Raw genomic sequence first — 20,093 nt, 5'->3', positions numbered from 1 at the left:
GGAAGGGAAAACCACTGCACACTGCTAATTAACTACAGCAGGGAAACAATTCTTGCCAGCACTTTGAATGATCACATTTCTCTGCTCCTCTCCCTGCTGCAGCTGAAAGAATTACACTGAATTGTTCCTGCTATTAAAGGCCATTAGAGTAAAAATTATGCCTGTAAAAATGACACCTTAAGCTCTCGTGTTTCTTCCCTCCCAGTGATTCAGCAGCAATTTTCCTCCACTTTCCTGTCGAAAGATTTTATTTTATTTCATTTTTCCGCCTGGTGCTGCTACCAGAACTTCCCTCCTGTCGCTGTTTGGGGGTGACAAAGTGCCCTGAGCAGGGTGTGGGTGACAATTGTGCGACTCCTGCAGAGCCCAGCAGGGTTTCCATCCCAGGAACCAGGTGACAGACAGCTGGCAGTGCCACCAGAAGTCACAGCTTTTGCAGGAGCTGGTGGTTTGATGTATGTGGTGGCCTGAGCATTTAAGCAGCTATTTATTCACTGGGAGAAAAGTAATTATATCTGTGTGATTATCAATAGTTTTAGTCAGAGGCTGGGATAAAGACATGCTCTGTGTTTCTGCTTCATTTCAAGGCAGAGCTCTTTGCCTGGGCTCACAAGGAAAATCTGATCCGTGCCTCTGTGGCAGCGTGATGGATGAACACAAAATGCAATGCATACACATGATTAATACCCTGTCCAGGCCCAATTAAATATTAATTCTCTCTATTATCAGTCAACTTCCTTGGAAATGTTCACTTCCCTGTTAGCCGGGGCAGAGCAGCTGATGTGGAACCTCCTCTCCTCTGCAGTGACATTCTCCACTGAAGGGGAAACACAGGAATCCCTTCCCAGAGCTGCAGCTCTTCCAAAAAAGCAAAGGTTATTCTCATACTTCTCCTTTTCCTTATCAGACATTTGCCACAGGAATGAATCAAGTGCTCACAACATTTTACAGGTGGCTGAAAAGAAGAAATCCATCATTTTTCTGATGCCCTTGTGGCTCTCCTGGCCACTGCAGAAGCCACAGAATCACTGGGAAGGGACATTAAAGATCATTTAATTCCACCCCAGCCATGGCAGGGACATTTTCCACTGTCCCAGGTGGATCCAAGCCCTGTCCAACTCGGCCTTGGACACTTCCAGGGATCCAGCTGCTCTGGGCACCCTGTGCCAGGGCCAGCCCACCTCCCAGCCAGGAATTCCTGCCCAAATCCCAATCCCTCTGCCAACTGGAAGAGCCATTCCCTTGCCCTGGCAGTCTCTTCTCATCTCCCTCAGGCCCTGGAAGGTCCCAGTTCCACACCCAGGATCTGTGTGACAGCAGCACAATCCAGCTGTGGGCCACGGCAAGGAAATCAAGGAACTCTTTCTTTATCCAAACACCTCCTCAACCCCGTGGCTGTGGAAAAGCTGCTCTGGAGAGCTCAGCTCCAGCCTCAGGCTCTGTGATGCTCTGAGCACACCACTGCTCCTTCTCCTCACCCTCCTGGGCATCACAGAAACAGGATGACTGAGCTGCAGGAGAACATCCCTTGCCCTTGGAGAGGACTGGAGGCACCTCCCCTGGTCTGCAGTGCAGTTTGGAGCTGGGAGCCTGGAGGCATTACCCTGCTCAAGGAGCTCTTGAGCTGTCACAGCCAGACAAATCCACCCCCAGCCTTATTACCAGCCTGCCTCTGGGGGTGGCCCACGCTTCCACGCTTTTGGTGTCATGTGCATGTGGAAAATGATGTACAGAGCATCTGCTGGATCAGCACCGGGGCCAGGATGAGACACAGAACGCTCACACTGAGTAATATTTCACCCCTCCCCTACCTTAAATCATCTAGGGAAAAAAGAAGCCAGAAGATGGGAAAACTCATAAAAAAAAAAAAAAAAAAAAAAAAAAAAAAAAAAAAAAAAAAAAAGAAGATGGGAAAGCTGCTTTAAAAAAAAAAAAGGGGGACAAAAGATGGGGAAGCTGGAAAAAAATAGAAGACAAAAAATGGGAAAACTGGGAACAAAAGAAGACAAAAAATGGGAAAATTGGGAAAAAAAGAAGACAAAATATGGGAAAACTGGGGGAAAAAAAAGAAGACAAGAGGGTGAGAAAACGTAAAAAAAGAAGACAAAGGATGGGAAAACTGTGGCTCTCTCCTAAAGTTAGGTGCAAGAGCCAAGGCCTCTGTCAGGGGGAAGTCACTGCCCTTGTCCTTGTCCCTCAGAGAATCCAGACTGGGACTGAGTCTCCAGCTGAGCCCTGACCAAGTGATGAACCTAAGGAGCCACAATTTCGATTTATTTGTGCCTGTAGGAAATTAATCCAACACTATTGTTGCTGATATTTCAGTGAAAACAGGTTCTGGCCTCTGTATAACCAGATCTGAACATTTTTTTTGGAAAGAACTGCTCTTTCTATTTTCCTTTCTCCCACCAAACAAATAAGCTTTGGGCTCTCGTTGTGCCAAAGAAAACAAAGTTCTGCATCGTTGGTCCAGAAAAAGGAAATCTCCTCAAATGATTATATCTAACAAAATTAAATTCTTATTAGAAAAAAACCCAAAAACAACGGCCTGCTGGTGTTGAGATAATTACACAGAGAAAAATGCTAAAGAGAACGGTTAATTAGAGCTGGATAAATTTAGCAGGGAACACAAATAAATGTCTGTTGCCAAATGGAGATGAGAGAGGGCTCCTCACGGCCCCCCTGAGGCTGAGGTGTGCGGAGGGTTATTGGCAGCAAGGGTGGCAAAATCAACGGAATATTTCTGGTGGCTTTGCAGAGATTAATAGAGGACAGAGCATCCCTCAGCCTGCGCTGTGCCCATCTGCTCTGGGATTTTCCTTAATGCGCTCAGAGCCGCGTTCTGCAGACCCTGGGCTGGTTTTCTGGCTGGCGGGGACAAGTGCACAGTGGTGTCACCTCTGCCAGCCTCGGGGACAGCTGCAGCTGGCCCTGCTCTGCCACCGGAGCTGTCGGAGCTCCAGGGGACACAGGCTCTGGGGATTTACAGCCCTGAGCAGAGCCCCAGCTGGAATTTGGGGTGTTCCATCAGACTGTTGGCATTAATTACTGACAGCTACTCAAAGTTTGATCATTCTTCCCACCAACAATCTCCCCGTGGCTCTGGAGAGCCGGGGATGGTCCTGGGATGGTCCAGGCATGGTCCTGGGAAGGTCCAGGGATGTTCCAAGAATATTCCAGGGATGGTCCAGGGATGTTTTAGGGATGGTCTAGGAACATTTCAGGGATGTTCCAGGAATATTCCAGGGATGGTCCAGGGATGCTCCAGGAATATTCCAGGGATGTTAAAGGAATGGCCCAGGGTTATTCCAGGAATATTCCAGGGATGTTCCAGGGATGTTCCAGGGATGTTCCAGGGATGTTCCAGGGGCACCACTGGGCACAACAGCTTCCTCCCCCCTGCGCAAAGATCTCCTGCCCCCAGCCACGCCCTGGGCATCCTCTGGGCACCAGTCAGGGCTGTCTGTGGTGCCAGGGAAAGGGGATGGGCACGGAATGCCAGGCTGGAGCTCCGGGAGCAGGGCAGTGCCCACCCCGTGTCCCTCAGGGCCACGCTCCGTGCCCTGGCACAGGGACAGTGCTGCTGTCACAGCGTGTCACCACAGCGCTGGTTTACAGCATCACCTCTCCCGCGGGGCCGTGCTAATTCGCTGTCTGAACGGTCCATTAGCGGTAATTAATGTTTGCAAAGAGCACAAGGAGCATCTGTGCCTCTGCTCCGACCCCCTGCGCACATCTGCCGTGATCCAGCCCCGCCTGAGCGGGGGATTTGGGGCTGGGCTGGATGTAGGATCAGTTTGGGATCAAAGAACACGCTCAGGGCTGGGTTTTGAAATACCCCAGCAAACAGAGCACGCACAGGGACACAGCCCTGGGGCACCTTCCCGGGCTGGCACAGCCAGCAGGGCGCAGGGAGCAGCGAGAGGATGCTCCAGCTGCACCCAGCGGTGCCAGATGTGCATCCAAACCCAAACCCACAGACGTTTTAGAACGTGTTTGCATCTCTGTTGCTTTCCCCCACCCCCCTCCCAAAGACTCTGAGAAGTAAATTGCGTTGCAAATTGGACTGCAAATATTGGAGGAGAAAATTGCCTCTGCTGACAGGTTCCCTGTATCCAGAGGCTCCATCAGAGCTTCTGGGGCTGTTTATCTGCAGTGCAATTCTTTTTTATTGCAGCGGCACAAAGAATGGACACGCATGCATAAAACATGCAATAAATACATATTTCAAGGGTAAATCCCTCTAATATATTAGAATATCAAAGAGATGATGAGAAAGCATAAGGCAGTGGCAGCGAAGTTTGGATTTAGTGAGCCTTGAGATGCTTTTGCTACCTTGGAAAATCCCTTTTCCAACTGAGGCTGACAGGGGCTCTCTGCAGTGCTCTTCTCCCTGTGTCTGAGCAGGAAAATCAGTTTGTTACGTGGTGATCTCTCCAGAATTTCTGCAATGCCTTTGAGAATTCAAGCCACAGTGCTCATTCCCTTTTTTCCCAGAGGCAGCAGTGGGCACAGATACAAGACATTATCTGATAAAAGTCTTTTCAAGCAACACTTTGTGAATGTGTTGAAGGGAATGACTTTCCAAACAGAGGCTTTAAGATTAGATTAACCACTCAGTTTTCTTTAAAACTCACACCTGCATGCCCTGATATAAAACAGAAGGCAGGAAATAGATCACAGAAAAAAAAAATAACCAACAAAACCAACAACTGGAGGCAGCACACCGCTATAAATTCTGAATGAACACAAGAGCAAACAGCAAAAAAAAAAAAAAAAAATTGAATTAAGCCCTGGGAAGGAAGCAGCGCTGCCTCTGCAGCCCAGGGAGGGATCCATGCTGGGCTGAGTCATCCTTCCCTCCACAAAAACCTCTCATTCATCCACCTGCTCTGCCCTTTTGGGCTCATCCACCACCTTCTCCTCATCTCCTCTGGCCCCTGCACAATGTTCTCAGTCGGTTCTCACTGGGGAAAAAAACCAACCCCAAACCAACTAAAAAAACGTCAGGGAAATTCAAAGTTCTGCCAGGAACCTTTAACACCAAGGGCTGAGGTGGGGGGGTATCCCTAAAGCATCAAGTCCAAGGTTGCCCCAGGATCCTGGGGACAGCTGGGGACAGGCAGCAGGGGACATGGGGAGTCTCCAGGAGGGCAGGAGAAAGGGGGAACACACGAGATTCCTCATCCCCTGCTGCAGATCAGGGCCTGAAATCCCATTTTCCCTTCTCACCACGAGCCTCTCTATTTAATTAAGAGCCTGGAGAATCAAACTCCAACATCCCAGAGAGCAAGGTCATGTCCAGAGCACCGTGCCCAACATCTGCTTTCCTGGTAATTGGCTCCGAGTGGCAATTTGTCAATGGTTTGAAGATAATGAGCTTCCCATTTGTGTTCCAGCCATCTAAACTTGCAGATAAGGACAGGAGCTGGGGCTGTTGGATGTCAGCTTCTCTCAGGATACAAAACTGCCTGTGCTGGTGCCTTGTCTCCCACCCCAGAGCACTGCTGCCCATCAAGACAGAGGTTAAGCAACTTTTTCTTTGAAGTCTGGCTGCACTCAGACTCTCGAGATATTGAAATGCCACATATTTAAATATCAGCTGTCACAATGCCAAGAATAATTATGGTTATTTTGGCCTTGTTAGCAGAACTGAGTAAGAGTGTTTTTAAAGGCATTGAAATCTCCACACAGAACTCAAAAAAAAGAGCTCTACATATTATGAGAATAGCCAAAATGTTTTCTACTGAGTGTTTATCTTGTGGAAAACTCTTATGGAAGTTCTGCCATTTCCCCTGAAAATCAGCAGTCAAACAGAATGGCTCACCATAAATTATTGAGGCCTGGAGTTCTGCTTTTAGGTGGCAAGAAAATTTGAAAGTTTTTTAGGATCTCCCAGGAGATTTAGGCTGGAAAAGACCTTCAAGATCATCCTGTGCCTAATCCCCACCTTGTCCCCAGCCCAGAGCACTGAGTGTCACATCCAGGTGACACCTCCAGGGATGGGCACCCCAAACCTCCCTGGGCTCTTCCAAGGCCTGAGAACCCTTTCCATGAAGAAATTCCTGCTGCTGTCCCCCTTGAGGCTGTTCCCTCTCCTCCTGTCCCCTGGGAGAAGAGGAACAACCAGCATGATGTCCCTCTCTCTGTCCCACCTTCATTCGAGGTGTCTTTACTTCAGGGAAGGAGCAGAACCACCCCTGCCCAGTGCTGCCAACACTGAACAACCCAAGCCCTCACCACACATCTCATCCCATCCCAAATTCCTCTGCCCTCATCAGGATTCTCTCCAAAAATCAGCCCCCCTGGGAGAGATTTCTTGCTCTCTGCCATTCCAAGCAGGTCCATCTTTGCCCTCTGGCAGCTCAGGACAAGCAAGAGCACAGCAGAGATTTCCAGGTGCCCCTCCCCAGCTCCTACCTGTCCAGGGAGATGCAGCAGAGGTGCAGGATGGAGGCTGTGGTGAGCAGCACGTCCAGGGACGTCCTCACCAGGCAGAACATCTCCCCATAGATCCAATTGTCCTGCACCAGCTCCATGGCTCCAAAGGGCATCACCAGCACCGACACCAGCAGGTCAGCAAAGGCCAGGGAAACAATGAAATAGTTGGTCTTGATTTTCCTGCAAGGCAGATCACAGAATTAGGGTGGGTTCAGTGCAGCAGCCTCCACACCTGGACAGAGATTCCTGCTTGAATTTGGGTTTTACCTGCTCCATCACACTGAAAGCTCCTCTCTAACACACTCCTCACTCTCTATGGTCACCCCTGGCTTGCTCCTGGCTTTTAAAGCTAAATATCCCCCATTTTCCTGGCCTAAGGACATTTTTCTGCTCACCCAGAGGAGGTAAATGGATGCTCACAGACCTGTGGCTCAGCCTCACAGCTTCTACTGGAGACTCTGGGGTGCAGGAGGGGGGATTTTATTTTAACTTGTAAATGGAGAAAATCCTTCCAGAAAGCGCTGAGAATAATCGAGACCGAAGCTGTAATTTGAAACTTGAAGAGTACTTTTTAAATCACAACAATAAAATAGAATTAAATCCATTAAAAATCCCACGCAGCACATGAACAGAGGCTGTTCAATCTCTCTCTCTCTGCTCCTAAGGCTGGGCTGACAATTCCTAGGGTTAGCAGCAGCCTTGAGACAAGGATTGTGCTTGTGACCCCCCTGAAATCATGGGTAACATTTGCTGAGTTGTGCTGGTGCTGCACAATCCCAGCCACACCTCGGTTCTGTGTGCTGCTGCTGGGGAAATCCCAGATGGAAAAGGGGCAGGGGCCAAACTTTCTGCAGGGATTTGGCTGTGCCCTTCACTCATTTCTTTGGTTCCTCACACTGAGGATGAATGAGGAGATGAGGATGGCAATGATGGGGACAGTGCCCATGGCCACCTGGGTGGGTGTCCTGGGGTGACTTTATGATGTTTGTGTCCCCAGTTGTCTGGATATTGGGTTCTGTAGCTCTCAGACTGGTTCTGAGGGCGAAGGGGGGAGAAGAAACACGGGGTTTGTTTGCAGAAAATGCTCTGGGCTCCTCCACATTCTGCTCCTGGACTGTGTTTGTCTGCAGCAGGGACAGAGATCTCTGTGCTTTTAGTTAGTTTTAGCTGGCTGAGGCAGAGAAGCTCCTTGGATTGTTTTTCTCTTTTTCTTGGGAGTGTTTAAACCTGCTCTGGACTGAAAACCCAGAGGAGCAGCTGGAGCTCACACCTGGGGCTCACTGGGGCAGGACCTGAGCCTTGTCCAGCACTGGGGAGACTGATCAGAGCTACACCCCACAAGGACTTTCTCAACTTGCCATCTCTCTTCAGAACTACGAGAGAGGTTTTATTATTTGGTATTATTAATTTTTAATGCTTGTGGGCATTTTGTTTGTTAAATAAACAGCTTTTTCCACTTTTCTCCAAGGAGGTTTTTTCCTGGATGGGTTGTGGGAGGGGCCATTAGGGTTTGTTTTCCAGAGGGATCCCATTCAGAGGTTTCCTGTTGCGTTTATAGAGGGGTTTTTTGCCAGGGTGCGGATTAAATGCACCAGATGGTATTTCTTGCTCAGATGTTTATTAATTCTTATCTCTATTACCTTCTCACAAACCGTGAGTTCTACAGCACTTCTGGCTAACAAACTAAACATGGAGCCCCAGCTCTCTCTCTGTGAGGCCTTTTAAGGATGAATTGTCCAATTAAGAAATGACACCTAAATTATTTTGACTTTTAACCAATAACCAACCACCCCTGGCCTGCAATGGGGATTTTTCTGCCCAGTTACAGAATCCCACCCAGACCCATGGAGAAGAAGGTGAAAAAGAAGGACTCAGCCTCTGCCCTGAAACCTCCATCTTGCTTTATATATATATATATTACCATATTCTAAAACCTAAAATTTAGGTTTTCCCCCCTGTGATATCCCACACCTCTATCCAAACTCCACACCCACAATCCCAGGGCTGTCACTCCATTTTGGAGCCTTTTCCACGGCCTCAGGTCAGTTCAATGTTTGCTGGGGGGTCAGTGCCTGTGACACAGAAAGGCTGAAACTCTCAGCTGATGTTGTTGGACACTACAACAACACAGCCTTTGACTTGAGAAGGTTGAAAATGCCTTTTTTATTTTTGGGATCTGGGTTTTTTTAATACTATTCACAGACCAATTCGATTGGTGCAACAAAGACACATTGGTCAGACTAGAGGGACATCAAGAAGAAGCCCCTCCTCGGGAAAACAGCAAAACCACACCACAAAGTTACAAACCCACTTCTTTTGTTCACAGAAAACTTCCGGCGGCAAGGATTTCAACAAACCAGAAACATCTCAGGCACTAAACCACGGCTACGCTCAGCGCCCAGAGTCCCAAGAGCAGTTTCCTCCCCCCCAGAATTCGCCCTGAAGCAGGGCAGAGGCTCACCTGAGCTGCCTGTCCCGGCACACGGCCACCATGACCAGCAGGTTGCCCAGGATGGCCATGAGGATGACGGCGGAGATGAAGGAGAGCAGCAGGATCTTCTCGGCGATGCCAAAGCCCTCACTCGAACTGCCAGGGGACACGGGGACACCAAAGAGACAAAAAGGAACGTGAGAAATGGCTCTGTGCAGGGTTCTCCGAAAGCTCACGGGGTTTTGTGTGTCTGTGTGGAAACTCTGAGATAAGAACTGATTTAGAAATGCCACGGGATGGACAGACGTCGCTGGGAGAGAAACGGAGCTGGAAACGAGTTTCAAACCATGGCCTTGCCAACAGACCAGACATTTTGGAGAATTAGAACTGGGAAAGGTGTATTATAGCCAGGCACGTGGGGTAAAATAATCAATGCTTGGGCTTAGAAGTATTAACAGCATTGTGTGGCCAAAAGGCTGAAAAGCATTTATTAGGAATTGTAATTAGGGAAATAGGTTGGCACAAAAATGTTTCCATTCTCTTTTCACAAAATAAATCTTGTTATTTTGTGAAAAGAGAATGGAAATAAATCTTGCTATTTTGTGAAAAGAGAATGGAAATAAATCTTGTTATTTCCTATGTAGAAGTTTTTTGGTTTTTTTTGTTTTTTTCCTGTCCTTTTTTCCAATTTTTTTCCCCAGGGTTTTGGTATAGTAAAGTCACAAAGTGGGTTTTGGGTTGGAAGGGACATTAAAACTCATCTCATTCCACACCTTCCACTGTCCCAGGCTGCTCCAAGACCTGTCCAACCTGCCCTTGGACACTTCCTCTGCACAAAAACGTCTCCATTCTTTTTTCAAGCAAATAAAACTTGTCACTTCCCACGCAGAAGCATTTTGGTTTGATTCGGTTTCTTTTTTCCCCCATCATTTTCCCATTTTTTCTCTCTCACCCCAAAGTTTTAGTATCATAAAATCACAAAAGGGGTTGGAAGGGACATTAAATCTCATTCCACACCTCCCAGTGTCCCAGGCTGTTCCATCTGGCCTTGGACACTTCCCTGGATGGGGCAGCCGCAGCCGCTCTGGGAATTCCAGCCCAGCCTCTCCCCACACTCACAGGGAAGAAATTTTTTTTTTTTCCCACCTGTAACCTCAATTTGCCCCTTTTCAGTCTGAACCCATCACTCTTTGTCACTACAGTTCCTGATGTGATGTGACAAGGACTAATGAGTTCAAACTTTCCTCCAGACGAGCATTTTACATCTTGAATTTTGACATCTGCATAATGTTTTGCCCTTTTTCTGTCTTCCTTTCACTCTGTGCTACAAAACACAAAACAGTCTGGCTTTTCTTTTTTTCTTTTCTATTTTTTTTCCTTTTATTTTTCTTTTTTTACTCAGTACTTTTTCCAAAATTAGGGAAAGGAAATAATTTTTTTTCCAAGTGCCCAGTTTCCCCCTACTCTGAGACCGATAATTTTTTTTCAGTTAATGAAGAGGAAGCAAAGAAAAAAGAAGAATAACACAAAACCCCCACACAACGTCAACCATATTTTAAACCTGCATTTCTACAAATAACTTGCTGTTTCATAGAAACTCTTTTGGTTTTTCTTTGCCAGAGCTTGCAAAGCAGGAAGGTAACACCCAGCATGCAATAAATCCCTCATGAACCTGCTTTTATCCCAAACTTTGGAGTTATTTTTCCTCTAAAGCTATTTTTTAACGATAAATTGTTAAAGGTTTTTTTTTTTAATTTCCTCTAAAGTATTTTTTAATGATACATCCTGAAGAAACTGCAGCCTAAACCTTCACCTGCTCGTGTGACTTTACATCGGGGGTTTTTTCCTGTTCTCAAGTGTGGCTGGAGATAAACTGGCACTAAAAGCACCACTTGACACGAATTCAGCAGGGAAATTTCCTCTCAGCCTGCAGAGCTGGTGTTGGACACCCAGGATTAATGCCGGGAGATTGCTCAGGTAATTGAAAAATGGAACTGTTATTCTGTTTTACCTTTGACTGACTGCGGGGTCACTTTTGATTTACTGAACAGCATCCTGGGCTTTTCACACTTTATCTCACTGAGTTCTGATTCTGAGTTTCTCCTGATTTGGAGAAAAGCTAAAAAAAGAGAAAAGATTAGAAAGTGCTGGCACACAGAGATGTGGAGTTTTAAGCCATCCAAACCAGCTCTGGACATGCCAGAGGAGCACGGCCCTGAGCCACATCTCTCCAGACATTTCCTGGGGGAGATTTTCACCTTCAGATGCACATTTCCCACCCTGTGGGCTCACAGACAAACCTGTGTTGCAGAGCACCCCCACATTTCAGGAGGTGTTTCCATATTAGAGAAGAGTTTGGGCTTCACCCCTGAACTCTGAAGGAAGAAGAACCAGAAATGTCTGTGCTCATCTCACCATAACTGACCCAGTGCCAGGACAAAGGCACCTGCTGGATCCTTGAGCTGCTCCTCAGGAGATGTGGCTATTTTCTGTATTTTCCTTTGGGTCAGCAAAGCCAAAATTTGAATATTTAAGAGAGAGCACCGAGTCTCTGGGGCATTTTTGGGGTGTCTTAGCAGGTGTGAGGAACCCCCCTGCACCTTGCATGGCTTTTATCCTTCTTTTGGTATAGTTATTTTGTTTTGTTTTGTTATTTTCACTTCTAATTACACCTTTTTGCTCTTTCCAGATACCTCTGCTCGAGCTGTCTGGTTAATTTTTCTTAAGCCATTTTTGGGAGGCTGCTGGTAACCCTCAGAGCTTGATACACCCTAGAGAGGCAAAAAGCTCTCTGGCTTCACCCAGAATTTTATAATTTTATCCATCCCTGGACAGAAGTGGGAGGCTCTGAGCAGAGCCCAGCAGGGCAGGAAATCCCACTGGCACTTCTGTGAGAAGAACAATTTGCTCAAAAATCACTTTTTGGGGAGTGTTCCTCTCGTGCAGTTCTGCTCTGCTCCCCTGGGGAACACGAAAACAGGCAGATTCCTCACTGGAATTTCATCTGGGCTCTTCCTGCCTTTGGAACAATCCATCATCAAGCCTGAAACACGTGTTAATTATTCAGTCTCAGTAATTCCAAGTTGTTAATAATGGAAGAAGTGGATATTGCTGTAAATTAAAATCAATGGTTTGCATAACATCTTTGATCAAGTCGGAGTGCTCTGGCTCCCAGGCTTGCTCCCCTCGTTAATAAAGCAGAGATTGATGGGTTTGCTATTGTGAGGAAATGAGATTCAGGCAAAATGATTGCTGGTTAGCAGGAATATAGAAATCACTTAAGGAAAAAGGTGAAATACTGATGGGGAATGAATGCTTGAAACCCACATACGGACATATTTAAAAAGCTCTTCTGCGTAGTCATTAATGTGAAAGTAAAAAGGAGGGTAATTACATTTTCCCAGCTCGATTTTCCCTCTCCTATAAACACCCCAACTTTTCTAAACGAACTCAAGCTCTTTTGCATATTTTATGCTGCAGTTAAAGAGCACCGGGGGTCACATTCTCTGCTTCTCCTTCCACATCCCGGCAGCACAGAGGGGAAAATCCCTGTGAACAACCCTGTGCCGGGGGCACACAACTCCTGCAGCAGGGAGAGGAATAATTCCGTGTTTGGGGGGCAGAGGAGCGGGGCTGATAACGGGATGGGGCTGGAAGGGATAACTCTGCCTGCACAGGAGCCTGGAGCATCCCCAGGGAACATTCCCCAGCCAGGGATGGGCTGAAATTAAACTCCCAGGCAGTTAAAATCAGAGCAATAAGAGCCTAGAAAAGAGGTTTTTTTTTGATTTAACAGTGCCCTCGGGTGTGGGGAATACAGGGAAGGGCTTTTCCCTTTGCAGCTCCATAATTCATAAGCACAAAAAAGGTGTCATTGGCCTCTCCTCTTTGCTGCTTCCCTGATTAGGCAGAGAAAAATAATTCAGGATAAAAAAATCATCAGGTCTTAAGAACCTAAAAAATCACGATGAGCTGGTTTATGAGTAATAAACCTGATAATGTGCCTGAGTACAGGAATTTGGCAATAGGCAAGCGATGATCTGATCTCTGCCTTTCCAGCTGTTACCTCTGCTGAAATATTAATCGGGAATCAGCATTAATCCCGAAGTGTTTAATTTCCTTTAATGCCTTTAAATGCTGCACTGCTTCGCTTGAGCCCGTGCAGATGGCACGACAACTCCTAACAGATCCCCGTCAATTATGTCCTTCACTTCTGTTTTACAAACAGATTGAAATTAATTGAAGTATTGACAAGCCAGGAATAAACAGTAGCAAAATAACTCCATCATATGATTCGTTGAGTGGTTTTTTTGGGGTTTTTTTTTTTTTTGGTGGTTTTTGTTGTTGTTGTTGTTGTTGTTGTTTTGGTTTTTTTGTGGGTTTTTTTGTTTGGTTGGTTTTTTCGAGGTGAAAAAAATTCCAAATAAATTGTGGCGGGAAGGAAGGAAGGGAGAAGGATTTCTCCTTTTGTGAAACTCCTTTTTTGGGGTTTTTTTTATGACACAAACCTCCTGATAACATCCCCAACCTCGCACCTCCCGGAGGCTGAAAACTGCTCCGGGGAGCGACACGCTTTAAGCAGCTGATCACAGGGATTAAACCCCGTTGTGTCAAGATGAAGAGGAGAAGGCAGGCGACAGGACTGGGTCACAACTGGCCCTGTGTGCGCTGGAGCGGTCAATCCGCGCCCGGAGCGCCCCGGGCTTTGGGGACAGGGACCTGCCACACACGGGACAGCGCAGCTCTGCTCCCAGCCCACGACTGAACCCTGGGATAACCTGAGCTGGAGGGACCCTCAGCATCATCCAGTGCAGCTCCTGGCCCTGCCCAGAGCCCAAAATCCCACCCTGGGCATCCCTGGGGCGCTGTCCCAGCTCTCCCGGAGCTCTGGCAGCCTCATGCCCATTCCCTGGGGAGCCTGGGCAGTGCCAGCACCCTCTGGGGGAAGAACCTTCCCCAAAATCCAACCTGAAGCTGCCCTGGCACAGCCCCAGCCCTGCCTGGGTCCTGTCCCTGTCACAGGAGCAGAGATTGGAGCTGCAGACCCAAAAAGTCTCCTCCAGCTGCACAATCCCTCAGCTGCTCCTCCGTGGCCCCTCCAGACCCTTCCCTATCCCTGTGTCCCCCTTGGGAGGTTCTCCCATGCTTCAGAGATTTTTTTTTTTTTTTTAGAGACACTTTTTAAAAAGATAATTTAGAGGTTTTTGGTTTTTGGGGTTTTTGTCCCATTGTGGTGCTCAAACTGCTCGCAGGGCTGGAGGTGAGGTGCAGACCCAGGATCTGACACGGGCCATGAGGAGCTCCAGAGCTCCCTCTGCTCCCTGCACTCCCCTGAGCTGCAGCAGCAAAGAAACTTGTGCCCTCTGCTCAGAACAAATCGGATCTGGGGCTAAAAACTCCGCCGGGACAATGAGCTGCTCCGTGATGGTGTGAGACAGAGGATGAGGCAGGAGTTTGGGGGATGAGGGAGGTGATAAAGGCATCCCTGGGGAGCTCTGCTGACCCTGGGGCTCTCCTGGCAGGGGACGAAGTGGCCCCAACACCTCTGTGTGCTCCTGCTGCAGGGCAGGATGCAGCCCTGGCTCTGCTCTGCCCCAGGCAGCACATCAGGAGTTACATAATTCACACCCCCACACGAGCAGCTATCGCTGCGGGGCTGATGGATGTGAGCACAACCCTCAAAACCCATTAGACTGTCACCTAAAAGACAAGCTAAAATTAACTTATGAAATCAGCCCGAGATTAAGATCACGGATTCCACACGGAGCAAAAGCGGCTGCTGCAAATACTTTGTTTGGCATCCTCTAACAACTTCCACAGGAGAGCCGCTTGTGCCAGCCCAACCCCACCCTGCCACATCCCCCTGGGCTCTGCAGCACCTTGGGTTACTCTTTGCTCCTGAGAATGCATCTGCAAGTCTTCCAACCTTAATCCAGTGTCCCCTTCACCTGCTGAACCCTCCCCTTTTGTTTTCCCATCAACTCAACACTTTGGGATTGGCAGCACGGGAGGGTGTGGAGCTCAGAGAGTCCAGAGGAAGCAGCAGGATGCTCAGGGGGATGGAGCAGCTCTGCTGGGAGAAAAGGCTCTGAGCTGGGATTGTGTGCAGAGTATTGTCATGGAGTGACCAAACACTCCACAACAATGAACAAACCCTAATCTCTGACTTGGGCAGGGGTTTAGGTGCACTTCACAGCACGGCAGAGCTGCTGTAACAATCCTTTCTCCTCGGCAAAGGCTGAATAAAACCAAACATCAAAAACACACGTTTCACCAGCAACCTCTCGACCAGTTCCTCATCAGAATTGCTCCTCCAAAGCGACTCCACGGCCTCCACCAAACCCCAGAGCAGTTTCCTGATGGACAGAGGGTGAGGAAAGAGGCAGAACAGCAATCCTGACTTTTGGTGCCTTGCCCACAGTCACAATGGGATTATTTCCCCCCGTTTTCCAGGCAGCTCTTTGTCTCCTGTCACACACGTGGCTGAATGGAGCACCTCATTCCCAATCCTCTCAATAATTGTCATTGATTTCCCTTCCACGTTCTCCAAGTGCTGAAGGCAGAGGCCAGGCTGTACTTCTGCACCAGAATATTTGTGATTTGGCTGCTTTAGAAACCAAAGAAGAATTTTAGAAAGATTTTACCTCACAGAGACACCACCATTAAACACAGGTACTACTCCAGCTTTATCTCAGGAGTTTAGAAGGGATAAACTGGATGCCGAGCCATGACACAGAGTGGGAAAATAAAGGTTTAGGCTCAAACCAAACACACCCTGAGTGCCCAGATTTCTCACAGAACTGAGAAATGGAGAATTATTGCCTCCTGCAATAACTCAGGTGCAGAACTGTGGTGCACAGAGCCCAGAACTCTTCAGGAGCTGTGCTGCTGCTCCTGGGCTCAAAGCATTTAATGCCCTGTCTTATTACACCTTTTCCTGTAAAAAAAACCCAAAATAAGCCCTGCCCTGCACCCAGAGATTTGCTGCCTCTGGAGCAAAACCCCTCAGGCAGTTCTTAGTCATCCTCAGCGTTCTCAACCCTTTGTTCCCAGCTTTGCCCAAAGCTTGGGACTTGCACGATGTTCAAATCAGAAACCACAAAGGTCCTGCTCTGCTTTTTCAGACCACATCTGCAGTCAGGAAAATACTGTTAAATGAGAGACATTTAGCCAAGGCCTTTGGTATTAAAATATCCAGGCTGTGCCCTTTTCCCCCTGCCTGTTTACTCCTTGGACAGCAAAAGACAAATACAGCTATTGGCTGTCTAACTTCTGATATTTCCTGGAGAGTTTCCCAGTTTCAAGCCTCCAGAGGCACGAAAAAGTTCTTTGCAGTTACCTCTGCTAATGGAAGACTTGGCACAGACAGGATAAAACATTGATTTCTAGGATACTTTTTATTTGAGACCTTCCCCCCTGGCACCACCCTGAGCCACACACACACAAAAAACCCAAAAAAACCCCAAAAAACCCAAGAAACCCCCAAAAAACCAAAAACCAAAAAAACAAAAAACCAAAAAAACCAAAAAAAAAAAAAAAAAAAAAAGAAAAAAAAAAAAAAAAAAAAAAAACCCAAACAAAACCAAAAAAAAAAAAAAAAAAACCCAAAAAAACCCCCCAAAACAACAACAACAACAAAAAAACCAGCTCGTTTTGAGCTCCACTATAAAAATCAGAGTTTGGTAAATACAATTCCAGTGGTGGCATGCAGAAACCTTCCAGCCCCTGATGTTCAGCAGCTCGTTTTTATGGCCCTCGGTGGTGTGGAGGCTCCAGCCAGGTGTCCTCCCTCAGCAAGGGCACGGAACGTCCTTGGTTCCAGAGCAGAGCACCGAAATTCCTCCTTTTATTTAAACCTCCCCAGCTAAGTGCATGCTCTGAATACTCTCCAGCGAGCCCTCATCACATTTCTCACTTCAGATAAACAAGAGGGGAGGTCAAGGTGCCTTGAGGATGGGAAGTGCAGCCTCCCAGCTCCGATGGAAGCCAGATGCCACCCAGGAGCCAGGACCAGCACATGGCTCTGGGAGCGTTTGTTAATTGTGTTTAATTGTGGCTAAGAAAGGCAGGAGCCTCCAGCAGGAATGTGTTCCTCTGAGTCCTGGAACAGCCACCCCTGGGCAGGAGGGCATGAGGACACGGGGATAAAGGGGATTTTGCCAGCCTGGTGCTGAGGGTCAGCCCTGGAAAATCAAGGAAAAGGGTGTGGAAATCCCCTGGCGCTGCAGCTGCCCTGGAAAAAGCTGGCAATAAGATCCAGCTCATTTTTGCCAAGCCCTGGAGCCAGCTCTGCCCTGGGACATCCCAATTTTTAGGATGGTTTTCACATCCTTCCACAGCCTTTCCCAAATCTCCACTCGCTGTCCCTCTGTGCAGAGACGCCGAGGCTAAAAACGCGATGCAAGGCGACAAAAAGTTCATTTTTGTGGCCCAGCTTTTAGCCCAGGGGATTTTTTCCTGTGCACAAATTGCTCTAATAAAAGCAGCTGAAGCCTCCCAGAACTGATGGGCTGACCTCCCCGTGGGGCTGAGCACAAACACAAACAGGAGCTGCCCCTCTGCACTCTCAAATTTTATTTTCAGAGCCTGTGTGTCTCCCTTGCTCCACAGCTGCCATCAGAGAGCACCGCTATTCATTTGCAGAAGCTGGAGCCAGGCTTAAAAACTCCATTAATTAAGTGTTGGCGGAGGTGTTTGGAAAGATGTTCCCATAAATATAGTGCTTTAAAGTGTTTCCCTAGAAACTGAGAAAAGAGTTGAACAATATGAAAAATACCCAGGCTGATGACTCCCCCATGGAGGGAGCAATGCCTGGGCTGGAGGGAGCATTTAGGAAAGAGAACTATTTTCCCCCCAAGGAAAAAAAAAAGTGGGTTTTGTTGTTGGTTTTTTTTTTTTTTTTTTTTTTTTTTGGCTACTGGAAATCTTTGGTCGGTAGCTCAAAATGCAAAAATGAATGTTTTTTATCATTCCTTGCTCCTCTCCTGTGCCCTCCTGCTCTGCCCTGCTGTTGGCAGGTGGGGAATTCTGTGTGACCTCTGGGATGCAGGTTCAGAAATGTCCCTCAGGGGGTTTGAGAACTCCCAGTTTGTGGATTCCTCCTGAAATGTCCCTGCTGTGCACCTCAGCACCTCCAGGCATGGAGAGGATAAACCTGGCAAAAAACCCCACAGCCTCTTGCTCCTGACAACATTTCATGGGCTCACTGAGGTTGGAAAAGCCCTCCCAGAACTGAGTCCACCTTGTCCCCAGCCCAGAGCCACTCCAGCCCTTCCTGGGACACTCCAGGGATGGGGATCCAAACCTCCCCGGGCACTTCCCATTCCTGAGCGCCCTTTCCATGGAGAAATTCCTGCTGCTGTCCCCCCTGAGCCTCCCCTGGCCCAGCCTGAGGCCGTTCCCTCTGCTCCTGTCCCTGTTCCCTGGAGCACAGCCCGATCCCCGGCTGTCCCCTCCTGGCAGGGACTTGTGCAGAGACACAGGGTCCCCCCTGAGCTCCTTTTCTCCAGCTGAGCCCCTTTCCAGCTCCCTCAGGAATTCTCCAGCCCCTTCCCCAGCCTGGGGGATAAGGTGGAGAAGGCAGAATTTGGCAGAAAAAAATCTTCTCAATCAGTTCATTTCTCTCTGCAGAAAATGCAAGAGCAAATCCCTCTCCGGATGGATGCTGCTGATGTGACAGGATTAGAGCTGATCTTCCCTGGGAAAGGGAATGAGGAAGAGAGCTCCAGGCTGATTGTGGCCTCTTCAATGACATTTTATAGCCCGGTATTTCTCACTTAAACAGAAGTGTGATCAAAAGGACTCGAGATAAACAGTGATTTAATGACTCCAAGTGCAGAAGCCTGAGAGGTTTAGAGAAGAGCTTGTGTACACGAGAATAAACTCTGCTACTGCAACCTGCTGCAGCCTCCTAAGCTCTTTGCTTCCTGTGGATCCCCACTGCCAGGGCACTCAGAGCACACCAACTCTTCCCCAAACTCCCTCCTTTTCCCACCCTTGGGGTCATTTTGGGGCCTGTTTGGTTGCAGCCACTCAGCCCAGCTCCTGTCCCTCTCAGGAGTGGCTGTCCTGAGCAAGGGGGGATGAGGGCACAGCCCTACTCCTAGGACATCCCTGGAGCTCCAGGGACGGAGCTTTGGGTGCCTCTCTCTCCCTCTATGACATTTTTCTCCTGTTCTCTCCCAGGTTTGGATGGGGAGAGGGGATTGAGGATCTTTCCTGCCCGTGCACAGCACCAGGGGCCAAACCCAGCCCAGAGCCAGTCCCTTCATATTTTGGTTTTCTCTCTTCTTTTCTTCCTGTTAGAGCCAGGATTAACACTGGGGAATTGCAGTTTTGTGTCCAGACTTGGTGTGTATCAATTCTTATCTCTATTACAGCCTCACAGGTCCTGAGCTCTGACCAGCAAGAAATCAGAGGTAAAACGGATGCTTCTGACTCTGTCCAAGGTTATTTAAGCACTAATCACCCAATAACGAGGTTATATTATTTAGAGATATTATTATAAAGATATTTATTTATATACACCTATATTATTTATATTTTTGACCCAATAATAACCACCCAAGGCCACCAATGTGCATCTTTTTCACTCAATTAGAAAAAAACCACCAGAAACTACGAAGAAGAAGGACTTGGACAACACCCCAAATCCTCCATCTTACCCCACATATATTACTACATACCAAAACCTCAAATCTAAGCTTTTCACCCTGGGAGATGATGGAATTCTATCCAAACCCCACACCCACAATCCCAGGGCTGTCACTCCATTCTGGGAGCCTTTTCCAAGGTCTCAGGTCACTGCAGTGTTTGTTGGGGGGTCAGAGCCTGTGAGCACAGAAAGTCTGGAATTCTCAGCCTCAAACATCTCCAGCCCTTGTGATCCAGAGGGGAAAGGAGCCTCCTGAGGCAGGATTTGGGACTCATCCAACACACAATTCCCTGCCAAGGGCACGGCTGGAGGTCAGGGGCTGCTGTTCCCTGTGTCTCTGTGTCAAGGCTGTGAGTTAAAAACTGGGATCTTTCCTTTGCTTCCAAACAAAACACCACCAATCCCACCGAGCTGATTCCTTGTTCCCTCACCCTGCTGCTCCTTCCTCAAAGTCAGGATAAGATTAATGAGCCGCACACAGAACTGCTGGAGGGCTCTGCACTTTTCAAGCCAAAAAAAAAACCACCTTCAGCAAGGAAAGGAGAAAACCAAAGCTGATAAAGCCAA

At 48.0% G+C, this 20,093-nt stretch overlaps 1 protein-coding gene across 1 annotated transcript in view; it reads right to left on the bottom strand.

Moving 5' to 3' along the window:
* HTR4 (5-hydroxytryptamine receptor 4) overlaps nt 1-20,093 on the bottom strand; it is a 54,926-nt gene that overhangs the window by 12,110 nt on the left and 22,723 nt on the right. Inside the window, exons 2-3 of the mRNA XM_066329568.1 lie at nt 8,903-9,028; nt 6,421-6,621 (exon numbers count right to left, since the gene is read on the bottom strand). Coding sequence (XP_066185665.1) covers nt 6,421-6,621; nt 8,903-9,028 — 327 coding nt within the window. The remainder of the gene's footprint in view (nt 1-6,420; nt 6,622-8,902; nt 9,029-20,093) is intronic.

The sequence above is a fragment of the Sylvia atricapilla genome, chromosome 14 (genome assembly GCF_009819655.1).
Source record: "Sylvia atricapilla isolate bSylAtr1 chromosome 14, bSylAtr1.pri, whole genome shotgun sequence".
Taxonomy (NCBI): Eukaryota; Metazoa; Chordata; class Aves; order Passeriformes; family Sylviidae; genus Sylvia; species Sylvia atricapilla.
Note: the sequence above shows the minus strand (reverse complement) of the source record. Positions and strands in the feature narration are given on the sequence as shown.